The sequence below is a fragment of the Numida meleagris genome, chromosome 5 (assembly GCF_002078875.1).
Source record: "Numida meleagris isolate 19003 breed g44 Domestic line chromosome 5, NumMel1.0, whole genome shotgun sequence".
NCBI classification, from domain to species: Eukaryota; Metazoa; Chordata; class Aves; order Galliformes; family Numididae; genus Numida; species Numida meleagris.
Window position 1 is genome coordinate 57,763,323 of NC_034413.1, and position 18,351 is coordinate 57,781,673.

General features: G+C 36.7%; 1 protein-coding gene across 1 annotated transcript in view; it reads right to left on the reverse strand.

Moving 5' to 3' along the window:
• XRCC5 (X-ray repair cross complementing 5) overlaps positions 1–18,351 on the reverse strand; it is a 53,146-nt gene that overhangs the window by 17,899 nt on the left and 16,896 nt on the right. The window contains exons 9-16 of the mRNA XM_021399946.1: positions 16,904–17,042; positions 14,870–14,982; positions 11,762–11,824; positions 10,376–10,513; positions 8,932–9,019; positions 7,543–7,676; positions 5,226–5,422; positions 1,289–1,379 (exon numbers count right to left, since the gene is read on the reverse strand). Coding sequence (XP_021255621.1) covers positions 1,289–1,379; positions 5,226–5,422; positions 7,543–7,676; positions 8,932–9,019; positions 10,376–10,513; positions 11,762–11,824; positions 14,870–14,982; positions 16,904–17,042 — 963 coding nt within the window. The remainder of the gene's footprint in view (positions 1–1,288; positions 1,380–5,225; positions 5,423–7,542; positions 7,677–8,931; positions 9,020–10,375; positions 10,514–11,761; positions 11,825–14,869; positions 14,983–16,903; positions 17,043–18,351) is intronic.

Genomic DNA, 18,351 nt, shown 5'->3' on the forward strand with positions numbered 1-18,351 from the left:
AATTTTACAGCGTGTGTTAATGTGCAGTAGTCCTAGTAAAGGTTAGTCATGGCATGTGCAAGATGAATTTATACTTACAACACTGCATTCTTATAAGCCAACTATATTCTCTGGGGTTTAAAGGTCAGAAGCATAGTAGTTCAAGAAATCTGCTAGTTCAGCTTTGAGACCTTCTGCAGCACAGACCTCTCACAAATCTTGACAGACACTTAATGAGGAATGGGAGCTCCCAGGCATGAGGGTACAGAATCACTGACTCGCCAAGCCAATAGGAAGCTCACAATTAAAAGCTCATACTCAGTTTGTCTACTCCTTCTGGACCAGTCCGACATCTTAAAGCTGAAGCTCTACATTTGCATACAAGTGCAGAAACCTTACAAAGGAACTAAAACCAGGTCAAATATCAAAGTTTACTGAGAAGTGGATGCAATAACCCTACAATGAAAATTCACAGTATTTACTATTTCCTTTCAGAAACCAAAACTTAATTTTATTTGAAATGTTTATGTTGAGCTGTCAACATAATTCTTAGAAAGATCTTTCAGTAAACTCACTTGCTCTCCTCCTGTTTCTTTTAAATCGGGCAGTGTCATTTTCCAGCTAGTAGCAGAAACTATCAGGAGTACAGAATATTGGCCACAGCTCTACACCTTCCTTAAAACTCAATCATTCCTGACAAAAATGAACTTAAAAGGGCAGCGCATTTGAAAACAAGTGAAGTTAATTTCATTAATACTAAACCACTTATCCTGTGAGATGAAAAAAATCTAATAAAGTTATGATAAAGGCTTTATCTACCCATTTGCATGAGACCTGAAATTCAGGTAGATACCTAGCTTAACAGTATGATGAATTTATTATTTTAGTATCCCAACCAATGCAGAGAGCAGTCTCTAAAATCACAGCAAAACCTCTGATTAAATATACAGAAGTAACTTTTTCGTGGCAGAATATATGGAAGAATAACAAAATTCAACTACTGAACCCCAGCTCTGTGATTCTGCTTGCTTCAAATCCACAGGTTTGCCCTGTAGAGTTCTATGTTTTGGGGGAAGAATTTCGCCCTAAAACATCCAAGGTTGGAGGAAACTCATGCTAACACTGATCTAAAGGCAGAGGAAGTTTGCTTTCCAATATTTAGCAGCATCAAATCCACAAGTAGAAAAATTTCAGTCATGTCTACTTCAGCTAGAATCCCATGCTTTATCAGGAATTCTGTATACTGAGTGCAATACGCTTAGAAAAATTGATCTTCCCTTTTGATAAAGAGTTTTAAAACTTTACTTACAGAGGTGACATTGCCTTCAGCAAGTTTCATGATGCTAAAGCTATCTTCCTCATCTTCAGTTTTTCTTCTCTTAGCATCGGGTCCATCTTCACTGCAGCAAATGAAGAGAACAAAAATGAACAAACACTAAATCAAAGTAAACCTTCCTGCCTGCTGAGCAGGAAGTCAGTCAATTCACAAAAATTACACTGAAGACTGGAAAAAAATCTTCATTATGCAACTGTTCCCAAATTAACAGCAAACACCACATTTTTCATCATCTTCACAAAGCAGACAGTAGAAACAGAAAACAAATTTTACTTTAATATAAAAGAAAGGTGCCACTGGTTGAAAGTACAAGATTATTCATGATGATTCCAGAAGTAAATTTATTCATGTAGCTCTTTTGCACATTTCAGAATACAGGCTTTCTCCAGTTATTTTATTTGGAACCTGTTTATTGAGTTAACTTTACTGATTTACTGTATACTGTAAATCAGTAAATCACACATTACATGATGTAATCTCACCAGTTGCCTTTTAAATTTTCTTAGCAAATTCATTTTGAACATCTAATCAGGAAATCCATTTACTCTTTAAAAATTACCTGGAAGTTCCTGTTTTGGAACTGATAGTTACTACTCATCTGTTTACACAGTGACTTGGGAGTCTAACAGCCCATGTTCTCCATCAGCACACAAGGGCTTTACATAATTGCACTTAGAACAGTTAAAACATGGTAGACAAACTAAGAAAGAATTCTCCTAGGACAACTTTAAGCTATACCTCAAAATGCTTTCAAAAGATTATTTGCTATTTTTATAGCGTTATTTGTGGTTTCAGGCTACTACCTTTCTACCTTTGCCCTCACAGGTAGCATACCAAGGTGTACATTCAAACCAGGAACTTAAGTGCCAAACTCACAAGATTTTGGATCACATCTTGGCAACAGAATAAATCCAAATAATCACAAAAGAGAAAAGAAATCGGACACTGTGTCTTGTGCTGTTTAATGTGACGGGCTACTGACACAGAAGAATCAATTTCAGTGTAAGAATAACTGAAAGCTACTCAGTGATCTAACCTGCAGTATTTGCCTTCAAGGAATCCCAAAACTAAACAAAGTTATTCTGAAAAATTCCAGTATGGCAATAAAAAGAAGAAGCTGCACTGCTTGCTGCCCAAGTATGCAGTTATTAGAAAGAACTTACATTGCCTTCCTTTTTCCTTTCCGTAGCACAGTCCTGCCTGCTTTGCAATCAATGTCCACCCCACTTTGTTTCTGTGGTCTTCTCTGTTCTTTTACTTAATTTTGTCACTACTGAAATGAGAATCCATCTCCTCAGCAACTCCTGTCATCCATCATAACCTTACTTATCACTCCAGGAGAAGTGATGACTTCGGATATGCCTCAGCACAAGGACAGTAGGACACCCCTGCTTCGTTCCCAGCTCTGCTCTTTCTGGCTGACCTTGAACAAGTTGCTTTATTGTTTCGGACAGCCAATATCCCCTCTGCAAAATGGAGAAACAGGTCCTTATCTAACACTAGAGAGTTCAGAACTTCCACGCGAACACAAGTTCTTGTGTGCACTGAGATGGTTTGACCTCAAAAACTGCTTTGCAATCCCTTGCGATGTCTTGAAATACCTTTTCCCCTGCAGTATTTTTACTGATCCAAAATGCTTTGGGGTTGCATATAGGAGGAGGACATAAATGACAATATGCAACTGCCTAAGTCCTCATCTACAGCCATCATTAAGCAGAACAGCACAGCAGAAACTAATGAATCCAAACCCATTTATACTAGCCAAGGATCTGACATTTAAAACCTGTTACTGATAATGCACTGATTAGCAGTATTTTTTTTTAATGTGAGACATACAACAACTCTGAGAATAATTAATAAAATACAAAATTAGTTTAAAATATCTGGTTCTACATTCAGATAGATGCCTCTCACATACTGCAAAACTGGATAAGAGAACAGCCTCTCCAAAGACAACCTAAGAAGAAAAATACATTTTTCTGGATGTTTTTTTAAGCTACACAGAATTTAGGAAGCAAAAGTGAAACACATTAAAGCTGATTGATAAAATTTATACTAAGCTATCATGGCTAAATTTATGCTGCTGTAGTCCCCCTCACACCATAAAAATTAAGCAGAGATTCATCAGGGCAACATCATGATCAGTCTCTTGCATTTCACGTCACCTATCAGTACAGATCTTTCTTAGAAAAGAAAGTAACTGTCAAGACAGCTCCTACCCAACTTTTTCAAAACTCTTCAGTGCAAACTGTCTAGATCTGATAGCTTTAAAAAGTTCAATGTTATTGGTGTTCAACATTTTCCTTATCCACTGTTGTAGTGAAATTTTTTTCTCATTAAGTGATTTGTGTCACTCAGCTTTTCCCAGACACAAAGATACAGTTACACAGTTGAGTGTGTAACCTTTTGCTTCCCTTACAGATCCTTTTCTTTTTCCTAAATCATTTTAAACGCCCCACATCAATTTCTAACTCAATTCTTTTTATAGTTGCTTTCATCTCCCCTCTAAATCAAATCAGTTCTTAACCAAAACAGCTTTCCTTCCTGCTTGAAGCCTTTGGGGCAATACATTTTTCACCAACTACCAGCAACGTGTCACAGCTTTTTGTTCAAATTTCTTCCTAGCTTATTTAAGACAAGGAAAAAACCATAAAACTTAGTCTCAAAAGTATTTCTATAGTTTTTTCTACTTTTTAAAACACATACATAAGCATATGTATATTCATAAACCCATGCAAACAGAACGCAGTCAATGCATAGAGCAAAGACAAGGTAATGTAATCAGTACGAATTCATAGACAAGACAAGAAAGGCACACACAGCAGTCAAAAAAAAAAGAAAAAGCAATTTGCTTCCTCATCTGTATACAAAAACGTGTTCACTATCCCAGAACAGCCTGAGAAGTCCAGTGTCATGTCGTCCCAAACGTAACAAGCTGAGGACGCTCTACCCAACCAAAAGCAACAGACAGACATCAACTCAGCTTAGCAGGGCCTTGTAGTAGCTCAGAAACATTGCTCCTTGAGCCGAAAGAACTCAGCTAAAAATAGCAAAAGGGTGGGAAAAGGAGCTGAGAACTCGCCAACATCCCAGAGGACCGGCCAGTTATACTAATAGGCATTCAATAAATGTGATTTTGAGCAAAATAGACTTAACTGGGAAAATAGTACCAATGCAGAACCAGTTCAGCATTTATTTTTCATACTTACAGCACAAATAACATAAACATAGTATATGCACTAACAAGAGCCAGGAATTTTAGCTTAAGAACTACGAAGATGTTCCAGAAATAGTCCACAGTATTTTAAGACATCCACATTTACTGCACAGCAGATAATAATTAAGCTATTTTTCTTTTGATTTGGTATTCAAAATGAAAGCTGTAGAACAGGTAAATAGAGCGTGCTGCTAAGGTAGTTTTCGTTACAGGTAGTTTAAAGTAAGGAACTGAACCTTCCGATACTCCTATTCAAACTATTTTATAAGTGTCAGTAGGACAAACTCCTTGATCACTATGCAGTCAAGCACTGTAAAGGGTCTGTGCAGTCCCCATCTTTGGATTTTCAAGACAGGATTGGACAGAGCTCTGAGTTACTTGTTTAGATCGTGTAGGAGACCCTGCCTCGAGCAGCAGGTAGAACCAGAGACCTCTTGAGGTCCCTTCCAAACTGATGAATTCTGTGATTTTGTGACAAGTATAGATATGCAGACTGAATCCCAGTACGTCTTGTCCCCCAGTAGGAAGACCACTACTCTCAGAACACCCCAGACGTGCTGTGTTACCGCAACATTCTCCGTGCATCGGTATTTTTTCAATTTATAACTCATTATGCAAAATGACTGAGCCTGCTACATTCAGCAAGAATAATTTGAAGTACAAAAAATTTTTAAAGAAAATCCTCAAACTTACTCATCTTTAAAGATATCTTGAGCAGTCTTCTCTTCTTTTTTCTTGCCAGCATCCTTTAGAGGGAAAAGTGCCTTTACTTTTTCAAGTGGAGCCTTGCACCGTTCTTTCACCACAGAGGGCACCTCCAGCATCTCCAAAAGGTGCTGTTCAATTGGTGGCAATGGCTCATTGGGGTGAAAAGCTTTATGCTGCAAACACTGCGAGAAACAATTTAAGGAAAGAAACCTTTAAGGTTATGTACTTTTAATGTACTACGCTCATATAGTGTATACCTAACATCGAACAATACATACACATTCCCTTCCATATTAAATACCTTCATATTGATGAGAAATATTCTAGCTCACAAGTGGACTGAAAGTCATGTGATCAGATGTAAATAATAAAAATAAATGACAACACTGATGCTGTAATAAGTTCTATGACAATTACTAGGAAATTCCCATGAATAAAATAGTCATCAGCACGTATTCAGCTTTCTAAACTCAATTTACCTTTGAAATGCTATTTCTTTTTAAAGAAAAAAAGGTCATATGAGAGAAACAGTCTAAAACTAGCCAGTAAGACAAACAACTCAATCCTGCATTCGAGTTATTGTCACAGTTTCTTGTCCCTCAAAGGAAATTTTTCTTCTTGGTCAAAAAACCTTCACCTGTATAACAGGAAACTTTCACTTGTTTAAGAGCAAGTAGCAAGACAGAAGTTGAAAATGCACAGGTGAGGCAGTGGTATGTTTGCATATCAGCTTTGAGAAGAGTGATGGAATGAAGAGGGCTTATAGATGAACATGAAAGTTGGAACAGATGGCAGTAGCTACAGAGAGGGCTCTTGGGCACCCCTGTGTGTCTAGCTATATAAAATAAACATACATACACACAGATACCAATACATGCAAATGCACGCAAAGAAATACGCAGGAGAGTCTTTTTCCCAAGTACGCTGCACTGGGTGAATTAGATGCAAGTGTAGAGGTAAGTACCCAGTAAACCAGGACAACAGGAGAGATTTGATCCCTCATTGACTGTCAGACACAACCTTAATTTAAAAAACAAATCAAACTTCTACTTATTCCAAAAAGCTGCCATTAAAGAACATCCAGGCCATATGCTGCACATCAATACTGATGTGCTTTCATGCTGCCATTAAGATTCCAATCCATATTAGAGCATACTTTCAAAAAGAGGCAGTCGTACAAGGCTACTGATTTGGAAATACTCGCAGTGATTTAAAGCATAATTATTTTGAAAGAGTAAAAATGTTGCTGGAAGCTGTAATAATGGCTCCTGTGAGACAGCAACAACAAAAATAAAAACAAGAAAACCAACAGATGATTTGGCAGTATTAAAACAGCATTAATGGATTGAAATAGACTCACAAAAATTAAAAAAAAAAATCCATGTTGTGAACATCTTTTCAGGCTTTTGCATTTGAAATCTGTACCTATGGAGCTGCAAGAGCTGAGCAGCCTGTTGCCACAGCCATCACTTGTTCCTGTTTTTACGAGTAGAACATGACTTCTGGAACCTGAGATGGCAGATACCCTCAGAACCAAGGTATAAAACCAAGATGAAGTTGAATCAATTTAACCTGAAGCTTTTTTTCTTTAAAGGCTTGAATTCCAAGGCTTAATGAAGTTTCTCATCCTCACAGTTGCAAGGAAAATCTTCATGATATAAAAGGAATGTAAATCAAAATGTAAACAGATTGAAACAATAAGTTCAAGAAGCGTGAATTGTTCTGCTTGCCCATAAAATGTATTAACTCAGACACTCCAATGTAGTATTTTAAATATCAACCACGTTAGTCATTTACTACTGATTAACTTTACCTCAGACCGATCTGTTTTGGACTCACTGCTAGATGAAACATCAAATGGGAAAGTGATTCTGCTCAAGATTTGATTAGACAGATGATGGCAAACTAAAGCCCTCTCAGTTTTCAGTGCATTTCTCTTTGTCCAAAACCTGAAGTCTGAGTTTTTGTCTACATCGTCATCTTCACAATACAGTGCTGAGATTCTCAAGCAAGTTTGAACTTGTCTGGTCTGGGTACCTCTGAGTATTTGTGATGCTGCTGCGAACTTTGCAGCACGAGTGTAATTTTGCTTTATTCCTAGCATTTCTGGTGTCCAGGAAAAAAAAAAATTATATCAATGACAATACGGAAATTACTGACTACTCAGTACTTAAATACAAAAGCATTTATATCGGACTCTTCACCATGCAGAGCATTCCAATGTGAATTAGAGAGACAGAAAAACAAAAAAAGTTTTAAGAAAAGAATGTTTTTTAAGATGTCATAGAATTTATGACCTCACCTGATATAACCTTTGAAAATGAGGGTTTGGGATTTTGCTGGGCTTAAAGAGGTCCTCAAAAGTTTCTCCATCATCATCTTCATAAACCAAGTTCATAGAATCAATCAAGGAGTCAACTGCAGATAACTGATCCGCTAAGGCAGCAATTATGTACAAAGAAGGATTAAATGTACTTGCAGATGGATGTATTTCTTGAAACAATTTACAAATGAAGATTCTCTTCAGAATGTGAAACTTTGACCAAGTCATTAAATGCCACAGAATACACTGCACATACAAGAAATGCTCAAAATGAATATGGGTAGCAGACAGTAATAAAAACTCTGCTTTGTTTAAGGACTACAATGTAAAGTCATAAAGCTTATAGGGTTTTGTTTGGTTGGCTTTTATGTTCTTTCTTTCGGAAGATCTAAATTACAGCTGCCTTTCTGCTTCCATTTTTCTTCTTTTTCAAGTTGTTTTTATTTGCAACAGAAGGTTCATAAGACGCTTCGAAAATGAAAAGTTCCTTTGAAAAAACTAATCTAAGTAATAACAATTTTAAAAGTTAGGATGGAAAATTAACTCAGTTCACAACAGTCAGCTATTGCTTCAGTAAGACAGGTTAGAGATTTGTTCTCAAAACTGCTGGTTACAGGCAAGTAAATAGAAAACGTTTCAGAAACAACCCAGTCATGCTATAAAACCCTGATGTGCAGACTCCCATTCAACGGATCACACAACAAACTGAAGTGGGACTGGATTTCAAACTGCATCCATTTATGCTCATTGCTGTGAAAATTCACAGAACATTGAGTCAAGCTTTGCACAGCTGCATACTGTATAGTTCTTCAAAGATGCTCTCCCTTGAATCTGGACACAAGAAAGTGCATGCTTCAAAACATAACAGAGCACAGAAAATACAGTTCAGATAGCGACTGCAGGACCAGCTTGTTTAGAGTGATTCGTCTATCCTAATTCTAGCTAACTAATCACATATTGCAGATCCCACACAATTTGGCCACTTAGTCTCACAAACAAGCTCAAAGATCAAGGGTTATGGAGGACTAACTCAAACGTCTGCCACAGAAGTCCTGTGGGACTAATAATCATAAAATCTGAGCCAGAATTCATTCAACAAGACAGCTTTGAAAGACTGTCCACAAGCCCCTCAGGTCTGCTCAGCCTGCAACTGAACTGCTGTAATTTCGACATTTGTTTCACACTTCAAGGTGGCAACACTAGAATTTATTTCAAAAGGGCTGTTGTGGCTTTTTTTTTCCCCTATGTCAAAAAAAATGACAAAGCATACGCTTTCATCAGAAAGCCAAGTATTCTAGCTATTTTAGAGTGTCTTAAAAGAAGAGCAATATAGCACTTGTCCAGTTGCCCAAGAAAGGATTATCTTACCTGTAGGAGTGCATTTTTTGTTTTTCAAGGATGAAAACATATACTGTCTTACATCTTCCATGTATGGTAGTTGCACATAGAAAAGACACTGAGAGAGACAAAACAAAAATCCAAAAAGAAACAACTGAGCATACAGTTAAAAAAAAATCTCAAGTATCCCAAAGTGATCCATGAGGGCAATAAAAACACAGATACTAGATCTTTTAATTTTACTTATGTATGTAAAAATAAATCAGTAAAATACATATACAGTAACATCATCTTAAGCAGTATAAAACACAGGATTATTTCAGAGTACAATGATGGCTACACTTCTTATCTGTCTACAGGCTGAATAAAGACCCCCAAGGTCATCCAATACCTTTTTCTTACGCAGAGTTCCACCCAGCCAAGCTTTAAATATCCAATACACTTGAGCTTTGGGAGGTTTTATCACAGCTCACTGTGTTTCAAAGTAAGAAGTTGGTTTTTTTCCCCTAACATTCTCATGCTAATTTTCCCCTTTATTCAAATACCTCCTCCAGTGTATACTATCCTAAATAACTCCTTTCCATCCTTTATGTATATAGCCTTCACAAGCCTGAAGACTTATGTCCGCCCCCCACCTTAGTCATTGCTTAGCCATGCTATATATATTTAGCTCTTTCAGTCGTCTCTCAAGAAAGATCAGTAGAATTTTTGCTACATGTTTCCAACAAACTATGTCATTTTGGGTCTTTCAAAACTTCAGAAATATTTCAAATATGATATGTGTTTACTTTTTTTTTTTTACTTAAAGAAAATGACTAGAAATTTTATTTTTTGATAGTCTTTCTAAACAAATTGTCATCCTGACTTTCCACCTAAATTTAAGCAGCAGCTCTAAGAGCTGTTAGCTCTTCCCTTCAATCCCAGTTGACTTAGAATCCTAATGACATCAGAGCACCCGGACATGCCTGAAATGCCAGCTACATATCTAAACTTTGCATTACTAAGCTACTTGAAGATAGACAATGAAAATGAAAGTTAGTCAATGAAGGCATCCAGTACAACTTCGAACTGTACTCTGAGAGGTAGTTAATAACACAGCAAGAAAACAGTAGTAACTTGTCTAAATATCTGATTACACCTCTTCTAGGTATCAACAGACTGAGATTTCAAGAAGGACAAAGTGAAATTATTACTATGTTATTAAAATACAGATCAATTTTATTCAAATCTCTAATACAGAGAATACTAATTGAAACAAGTAGTATTATTTTTAAATTTTTTCAAAGACATTTACTTAAAACTATTTGTTACCTCCTTGTCCTAAGACTTGGTATTATTTAATAAAAACACTACTGTTTTCTTCTGGTATTATGCAACACCACCAATTCACGTGGTTCAATTATAATCATTTATTAATTGGTATTTTTAAAGCATCTATAAATCTCTCTAAAAAAAGGTAAAAGTGAAAAGTTACCTCATATGCATCCTTAATGCATGGAAAAGCTACGCCAATTTGTGGGTTACATCTTCTATCATAAGCATAACGCACTATAGCTACTACGTTCAACTCATCCAATGCTTGAACAAGGGCAGAAAAAGCAACTGCTGCATTCTGGAAGGAAAATAAATCATACAAGTTCTCATTAGTCAGCTGAAATATACCTTCCACAGAGAATTCAACAGCATTTCAACTACAACTTCATGTTCACAAAATTTTCACGTTAAAGAAAGAAAAAGAAACGAAGTTCAAATCCCATCATGAGAGTGGGTCTATTCAAAGCTGAGCATAACCTTTAGATTCAGCACATACCACCTTTTACACTATGCATGAAAAGCTCTCAGAAATGTTATGAGACAAATGGAGAAAAGTCAGACCCTTAAAGGAATACATCAAAGCTCTATGGTGATGCTTTTACTTTTCATGTTTAAAATAATTTATTTGGAGGTCTGTTCTACACAGTAGAATGGTCTGTATGAAAATGAACTTAGTCACCAACTCCAGGTTCCCCATGCCCTTGCACAAACATAATATTTACCATCTTTTCATTATTCATGAGACACAGTATTCATTTGAGGTCTAATCAAACCACTCTTCAATTCAAAGGACAATGATACAAGACTATAAATTGCATTAAGAATGCTTCTGTTTTATCAACACAGAAAGAACGAACGATTTCAAGCACCAGTACTTAAGAAAGCAACTATTTCATGGCAAATTGGCCAAGAAGGCCAATGGCATCCTGGCTTCTATCAGAAACAGTGTAGCCAGCAGGAGCAGGGAGATGATCATCCCCCAGTACTCAGCTCTGATGAGGCTGCATCTTGAGTACTGTGTCCAGTTTTGGGCTCCTCATTATAAGAAAGACATTGAGACCCTGGAGCATGTCCAGAGAAGGCAGATGAAGCTGGTGAGGGGACTGGAGCACAAGTCTTACGAGGAGCGGCTGGGGGAACTGGGATTGCTCAGTCTGGAGAAGAGAAGGCTCAGAGGAGACCCTACTGCCCTATACAACTACCTGAAAGGAGGTTGTGGTGAGGTAGGGGTCAGCCTCTTCTCCCAGGTAACTAGTGATAGGATGAGAGGGAATGGCCTCAAGTTGCACCAGGAGAGGTTCAGGTTGGATATTAGGAAAAAATTCTCCAGAAGAGCGGTCAGGCACTGGAATGGGCTGCCCAGGGAGGTGGGTGATTCACCATCCCCAGAGCCATTCTAGAAACATGCAGACGTGGTATTGAGGGACATGGTTTACAGAGTAACATTAGCAGTAGGTGGATGGTCGGACTAGATTATCTTGGTTTTTTTTCCTACATTTATGATTCTATGAAATCATCTTCAGTATTAAACTTGAGTTCATCTCACCTCATCATCTTTCGCTGCAAAGACCTTGAGAACCTGGTTGCCCATGTAACAGTGCCTCTGGATCTACAGATTGAAACAGACAGAGGTTAGCTTGATGTAAAACAAATGTTATTAACGTAACCGGACCAATTAAATTATTGAGCCACCAAAATATCATTCAAGTGAGAAGCCAAAGAACCTAACCACCGTGCATAGAGGTTAAGGCTTTGCGTATGTTCCATTTTTCACTCAGTGTGGATATTCAGCCATATTCCACAAAATATTCCCATATCCTTCCTATCGATTGGCAGGAAAAAAGGGCTATGGTACTTGTAGCTATTGTGAATCTGGATAACATGCAATAATTCAACAGTCAGTGTGGAAAGCCACAGTAGTTAGCAAAACACCTAAACGTAACCTGCACTATGCTACATCTATGCTATTAAAATTTTGCTAGCAAAAATGAATGAAAAAGGAACTGAAGAAAATCACATCCTTAACTAATAAAGATAGTTTAAAAGCATTGTGTAGTATTTACAACTGTGCTGGCAAAGCAGCACTCCTGTTAGCAGAGTTTATGCTGTTCATGAACACGACTGAAAAAAGAAGTGTCATTACTGGGCACTGCTCCAATAACTGGAGCTGCAGAGGCTGAGACACACCCAAAGAAACACCGCAATAGTGGAACAGTTGTCAAAGACTGCATATTACACTAGTGAAAATGACCTCTCGTTGTTAAAGAAAATCTCACCAAATTATATTATCTCCAAACTACGTGGAGTTTCATTATTTAGCAAATTAGCATAATGCTGCTGAAGTCGGTGACAACTTAGACCACAGCAGATCTGTTTAATGTATTACAGCACAATTCTTCAACTCAAATTACTCTGCCTTCAATTATTCTTTGCCCTTCCACCTTATAAGGCTCAGGCATTTGTACGTTTCACAGAAATATCTGAAGCATGCATCACTGTACCTTTTTCGTTTGCTAAAGAAATGGGTCCTTTGTAATATTTTCAAGTATTCTTGATTTACAGAGCATTGCTTATAAATTAAAAATCAAAGTTTAAGCGGCCTCTGATCTTTTTTTCCTGAGGGATGTGAATAACTAAGAAAATAATATGAGGTGGTTCTATTCCTTAATTATGAATTCAGAGCTGTTCCAGTTTCTCTAGTTAAATTATCTTTCTTCCAAAGTTGTTTTTTTTTTTTTAATAAAATTAAAGTCAAACATACATTTGAGTAGCGTTAGTAATGTGACTCCGAAAAATAAAATTCAGGAGCCAAAACATAAGGAAAGCAAACATCTTGAAAATTCTACTCGTAATTGAAAACCTCTTGATATCATTATCTGTACAATATAACGTTAATCCTGCAACCCTCCTAAATAATTCCACTCTGCTCAGGTATATCCAACTACTGTTGGGCTTAAATACTCACAATTACAGTAACACCACCAGAGCACACATTATTTAAGAATAATTCCCTTCCTCTTTGTTATGAAATCCACTGTAAAAATTCTCAAAAGCAATAAATATTTTGTGCACTGAAAAATATAAGAAGTTCTTAATTCCTTAGAGCATGTTTATATGACCCCCAAAAATATTCCTGCAATAAATTATATGGAGGCAGTTTGGAAGTATTAGCACACTATCCGACCAACAGGGGAAAAAATGCAAACAAAGGGATCGCTCACTTACAGGAGCATGACATTTCTCATCTGCTTTCAAGTCAGTTTCTCTTTTCAATAAAAGAGAGATCTCAAGTTGAAATAGGAGGCCAGTTTCCAGCTAAGAAAACGCTGCGCAAGGTACAATACATCTTACAGAAAAAAAAATGAAGACAGTAAGACTTAGCTGTAAACTATTAAGATGTGAGAAAAAAAAAAATCTCCCTTGTGAAACTTGCAGTCTGAACAGAGGGCTCCAACACATCAGATCCAATTTCAGGTACTGCATTTAGCAGCTCCCAATATCTCCCTGCCCCAGCCAATTTAGGGCGTCCAAGCTCAAGCACAATGTTTTTCCTTAAACAATCACTTTCAGAGCATAAGTTGTGGGTTTTTTTTTGTTTTTTAAAGAAATTTTAAATTCTGAACATCCTTAAGGAACAGCCAGGTTACAGGTCTCACTTAAGCTGGATTCTCATTCTGATGAGAATCTAGTTTTATCAAGGGTTCTATTCTGTACAGGCAGTTAGACTTTTCAAAAAGGAGCAAACGGGCTAAAAACTTTCAGAACAGAAGGTAGAACTACCCTATGCTTTCACTTCAGTATTGAGAGGTGAAAAGGACTGGGTGCTGTGAACTCTGAGACGGAGTAAAGTTGCAGTCACCCTGTGCAATATCCTAGAAAAGAAAGAGCAAAGGCAGCTTAAAACTTCTAGGAATTACTGGTACTCACGCTCCTGTGCGTTCTTGTCATGTATCACATTTCAAGAAGGGTTTGTTATGTCTTTACCCAAGTTTTTCCAGGTAAAATGGGTGACAAAATTAATGCTACAGGTACACATAAGTGCATATATTCACAAACACTGAAATGTGGAAAGCTTTTGAATGATGTCACCTTCATCTTAATTCTGTGAACTCTCTGCTAAAAATTTAATTTTTGTACATTATTGTACAATTCATAATCTAACCCTTATGGAAATGAGAATGAATGTTGATAGTTCTCAGGCTTTCTTTTAACATTCCTATAATGTTAAGGGAGAGGTTTCTTGTATTCGAAAATAAAAAGAACACATTCCTGGCTGGACAAAGCCCAAGAAGGCTTCTGCCTTGTCCAAACAGAAGAGAAAATCATCTACTCTTGTAGATCAGGCATCACTATGTAAGTTAGTAAGATGAAATTAAAACTACAGTATACCTGTAGTCACTTTGTGGAGATCTGAGATCAGTGGCTCTTGCTTTAGTTGAAGGAAGAATGGCCAAATTTATGGATGTCCCCTCCTTCACAAGACTATATACATATCGTTTACATCTAGTAGAACCTACTCCTCTATAACTGACTGCAGATGCCCCATTCCCAGTTCTGGAATCGAGTACAACACCACAACTTCAACAAATTTAAACCAAAATCAACTGTTTGTAACAACCCAGTAGGCTGAATGAGAAGAATTTTAGTACTGTACCTGAGAGGATCTGCTGAATCCCAAAACAGAAAAACATTTTGCTTCAGTTTTGTATTTCATTTGCTCTTCATCTTCTTTGGAAAAAGGAACTATATCACTCCCATAGCGAAACCCTGGAAAACAAGAGTGGAGCATCTGGTAAGCATATGGGCCTACAATTCTCTCACTGAAATTAGCTCTCTGAATATTTTAACAATGCATGCATACCCCACAGCTACACTCCACACGCTCATCAAATTACTTTCCCTGTTAACAAAAAAGCACACACCCTACAGAATCATTTTGTACTTCATGAACAGCAATTGCACTCCTTGTAGATCGTTTTACATAACTACCCTTGTAGAGAACAGAAAAGAAAATAAAGAAACTGAACGTCTTGCCTAACAAAGTTATGCTGATAGAAGATTTAACAAATAGACTACAACACTCCCTGCAAATGTAGTGAAGAAAAATAAGCATACCATAAATCATATGAAGGAAGTGACATCACAAGGGATTCAAAGGACAAAATGTGTTAACACTGGTAGTGAGATATACCATCATTCAACGGAAAAATCAAAACATCTTTGCATGCACAAGTGGTCTTTCTATACATTTCTATTTCAATTTCCTTGCCTTACACTACAGGGATACCTAGATAAAATAGGAACCAGTGAGTTTTTCAGAGCTACCCTCCGTACCAATTGCTCATTTTTCCACCTGAAGTTAAAATATCCTCCCTGGATCATCATCACTTTATTATACAGTCCTTAGTCTGTGACAGTATCTTAGGTGAGATGAAAGCAGAAGGAACAGAAGTAAATCTCTGGATGAAGAGCCTATATGCATACAAATTTTCTAGAAACTGAAAAACAAGCAAGCAGACCAAAGAGTTTCGTATGGGTGTTTCAAATGCAAAATATTGTCTAATTATGCCATTTCTCAAAATGTCCACAGAAGTTTGAGACATCATCTGCTCTTTAAGAAAAATATCACACCGCTGATAAATTTTTAGTCTCTTTTGTTCCTATTGAATGGTTCACAAAATATTTTTGTTTGTTTTTAATAACATCACACAACTATTCACCAGCTGGGGCAATTCAAAGACACCAGCAAAGAACAGTCAAAAATGCTTCAAAGTATTCACTATAAAAAGCAGATTTAAGAAAAGAATACTAAAAGTTTTGAAATTATAAAAGAGTACTAGATTTTATCTATCATTTCTGCTGAAGAACCAAATATATATACACATATATCTCGCACTGTTTTATTTTTATAAAACACCTCTGCTACAATTCAAAGAGGTTAAATTAAAAAAAAAACAAAGCACAATATGTCCTCATTTTTAAGCTTATTTTATTCACTTGACAGCAAATTCTGTATTGTTATCTGAATAGCTCTACCCTTTATAGTTAATACATTTGTCCTACTTATGTGGGACTTAAACAACAATCTGGAAAGAAAGAATCATTCAGTAACAAAATCTAGAATCACCCCACACATTTGCTTAATTTCATTTTTTAAAAAGTAGATTATTTCACACTGCTGCTGGGCCCTTTAGTCCTCTTAGGAATTTAATGCACTTCGAAAGAAACACTTTATACACCACTATTCCATATCACACCTCTCCTGGAATTTGAAATTAAGGTAACAGAATCGTTTTATCTTTCATTCTGCAGAATATGTACAGCAGTTGTTTATCTAGGAAAAAAAAAGAGTGCTATGAAAATATTCATGTTATCAGTACAACTGGAGATTTGAAAAAAGTAAAGGTAGCACCATTACTGACTACAGAACTGAGACTGTCTTCCACACTGTACCATTTAGGAAGCTGTAGTCCCCTCCAAGATCCACCTGGTGGTATTATTACTGTTCTTCCTACTACTAGGAAGAAGAAGAATTTTTAGAATATGCAAAGACAGATGGCTTACAGAGTTTGCATTTTAAAATCACATTTCAACTTCCAACTAAATCAGCTAAGCATTTTTTAGTTGCATGAGAGTACAGCCATTATCTCTGGTCTGTCTGCCTCCAGGATGCACAAAGAAGTCATACCTTGAATAGTGTCATCTTTCTGAACCTCTGTTTCATCATCATCATTCAAACAGTAAACGGTTTCTCTTTGCACATCTTCTTTTTTGAGGGTTTTAGCATCCACAACTGTCCAAATTTTTTTCACCTTCTCTTCTATAAGCTTTATATATGAATTTAAAGGAAAGGAACATTTAACATTTCAACTGGATCCAGAATGCTTACTATAACATGAACAAAATTCTTAGACCAAGTGCTAGGTTATTTTGCCAGTAAAAGAGAGCCCAAACATACATCCCTGACTGCTACCACAGTGCTTTCAGCACACCGTTTCATCCTTACAAGAGCTGTCATTCAACCTTACCATACAGAGTGCATACTTGCTGTTGTTATTTGTTAAAATCATGGGCTAGGTCATTTGTGGAAGTCACACAGCTTGCTATTTTACTTCTTCCACCTACTTACGCACTCTTGACAACACATTAAGGTGTATGTTAAAGATAAAAGACAATATTCAATCAGCTTGTTTGCCCAAGTTAGGCATCACATTACTGTATTACAGAATAAAAAAGTGCCCTACGTTACTGTAGCTTCCCCAAACAGCAGAAGAAGATACAAGCTGCATTACAGGACTGGGCAGGGAAAGAACGAAAAATATATATATGCAATCAACAAACATTTCCTGACTACACAGAAAGAAATATGCAAGAAATATGCTTTCTTTTCTTCTCTACTTTTTCAAAACTGATGGTGAATGTAATAAGTGAGAAGAAAAATGTAGAACTGGGCAGAAAAAAAAGAACGGATTATGGCAGTTGATACCACAAGTCTGTTTCTAGCTCTGCTCCAGCTGCTACATGACCTCGGGCTAGTCACTTGGTTCATGCTGCTCACTCACAAGGTTAATTTATTATGGATGTAAACACCTTTGGGAAGGGATTCTTACTGTGGACTCATACAGGTTCTGGAAGAATAACCCAATCAAAAAATATTTACGGGTAAGTATTAAAAAAAAAAAAAAGACGGGAAGCAGAGGGCTCTTTCAAGGCCACATGCCTGTCTTTCAGAAAATCAGACATATTTCAACTTCTTAATATGCCTTGACACCTTACAATACTGGCCAGACTCTTAGTCTTGGATTCTAATAACAAACCAACAAAACCTTCCTTTCACCAGATTCATCAATACTACCATGGTATATAGTTATCTAATTAATTCTTCAGTTACTGGAATTTTGCACTTTGTGTTTAAACACATTTTTTCCTAGCACCAGGTGAAGGACCAAAAGAAAATACAAGGGAAACAGATTGAATATAAGCTCTGTCCAACAGTATAAAGCAAACAAATGGAAAACACATCTTTTTCAAATGTGAAATAATAATAAATGCAACTTGAAACAATAACTAGTGTAACATTTACACTCACTTTACACACAAATCCATGCCTAAGAGTTACGACATATTAAATCTCAT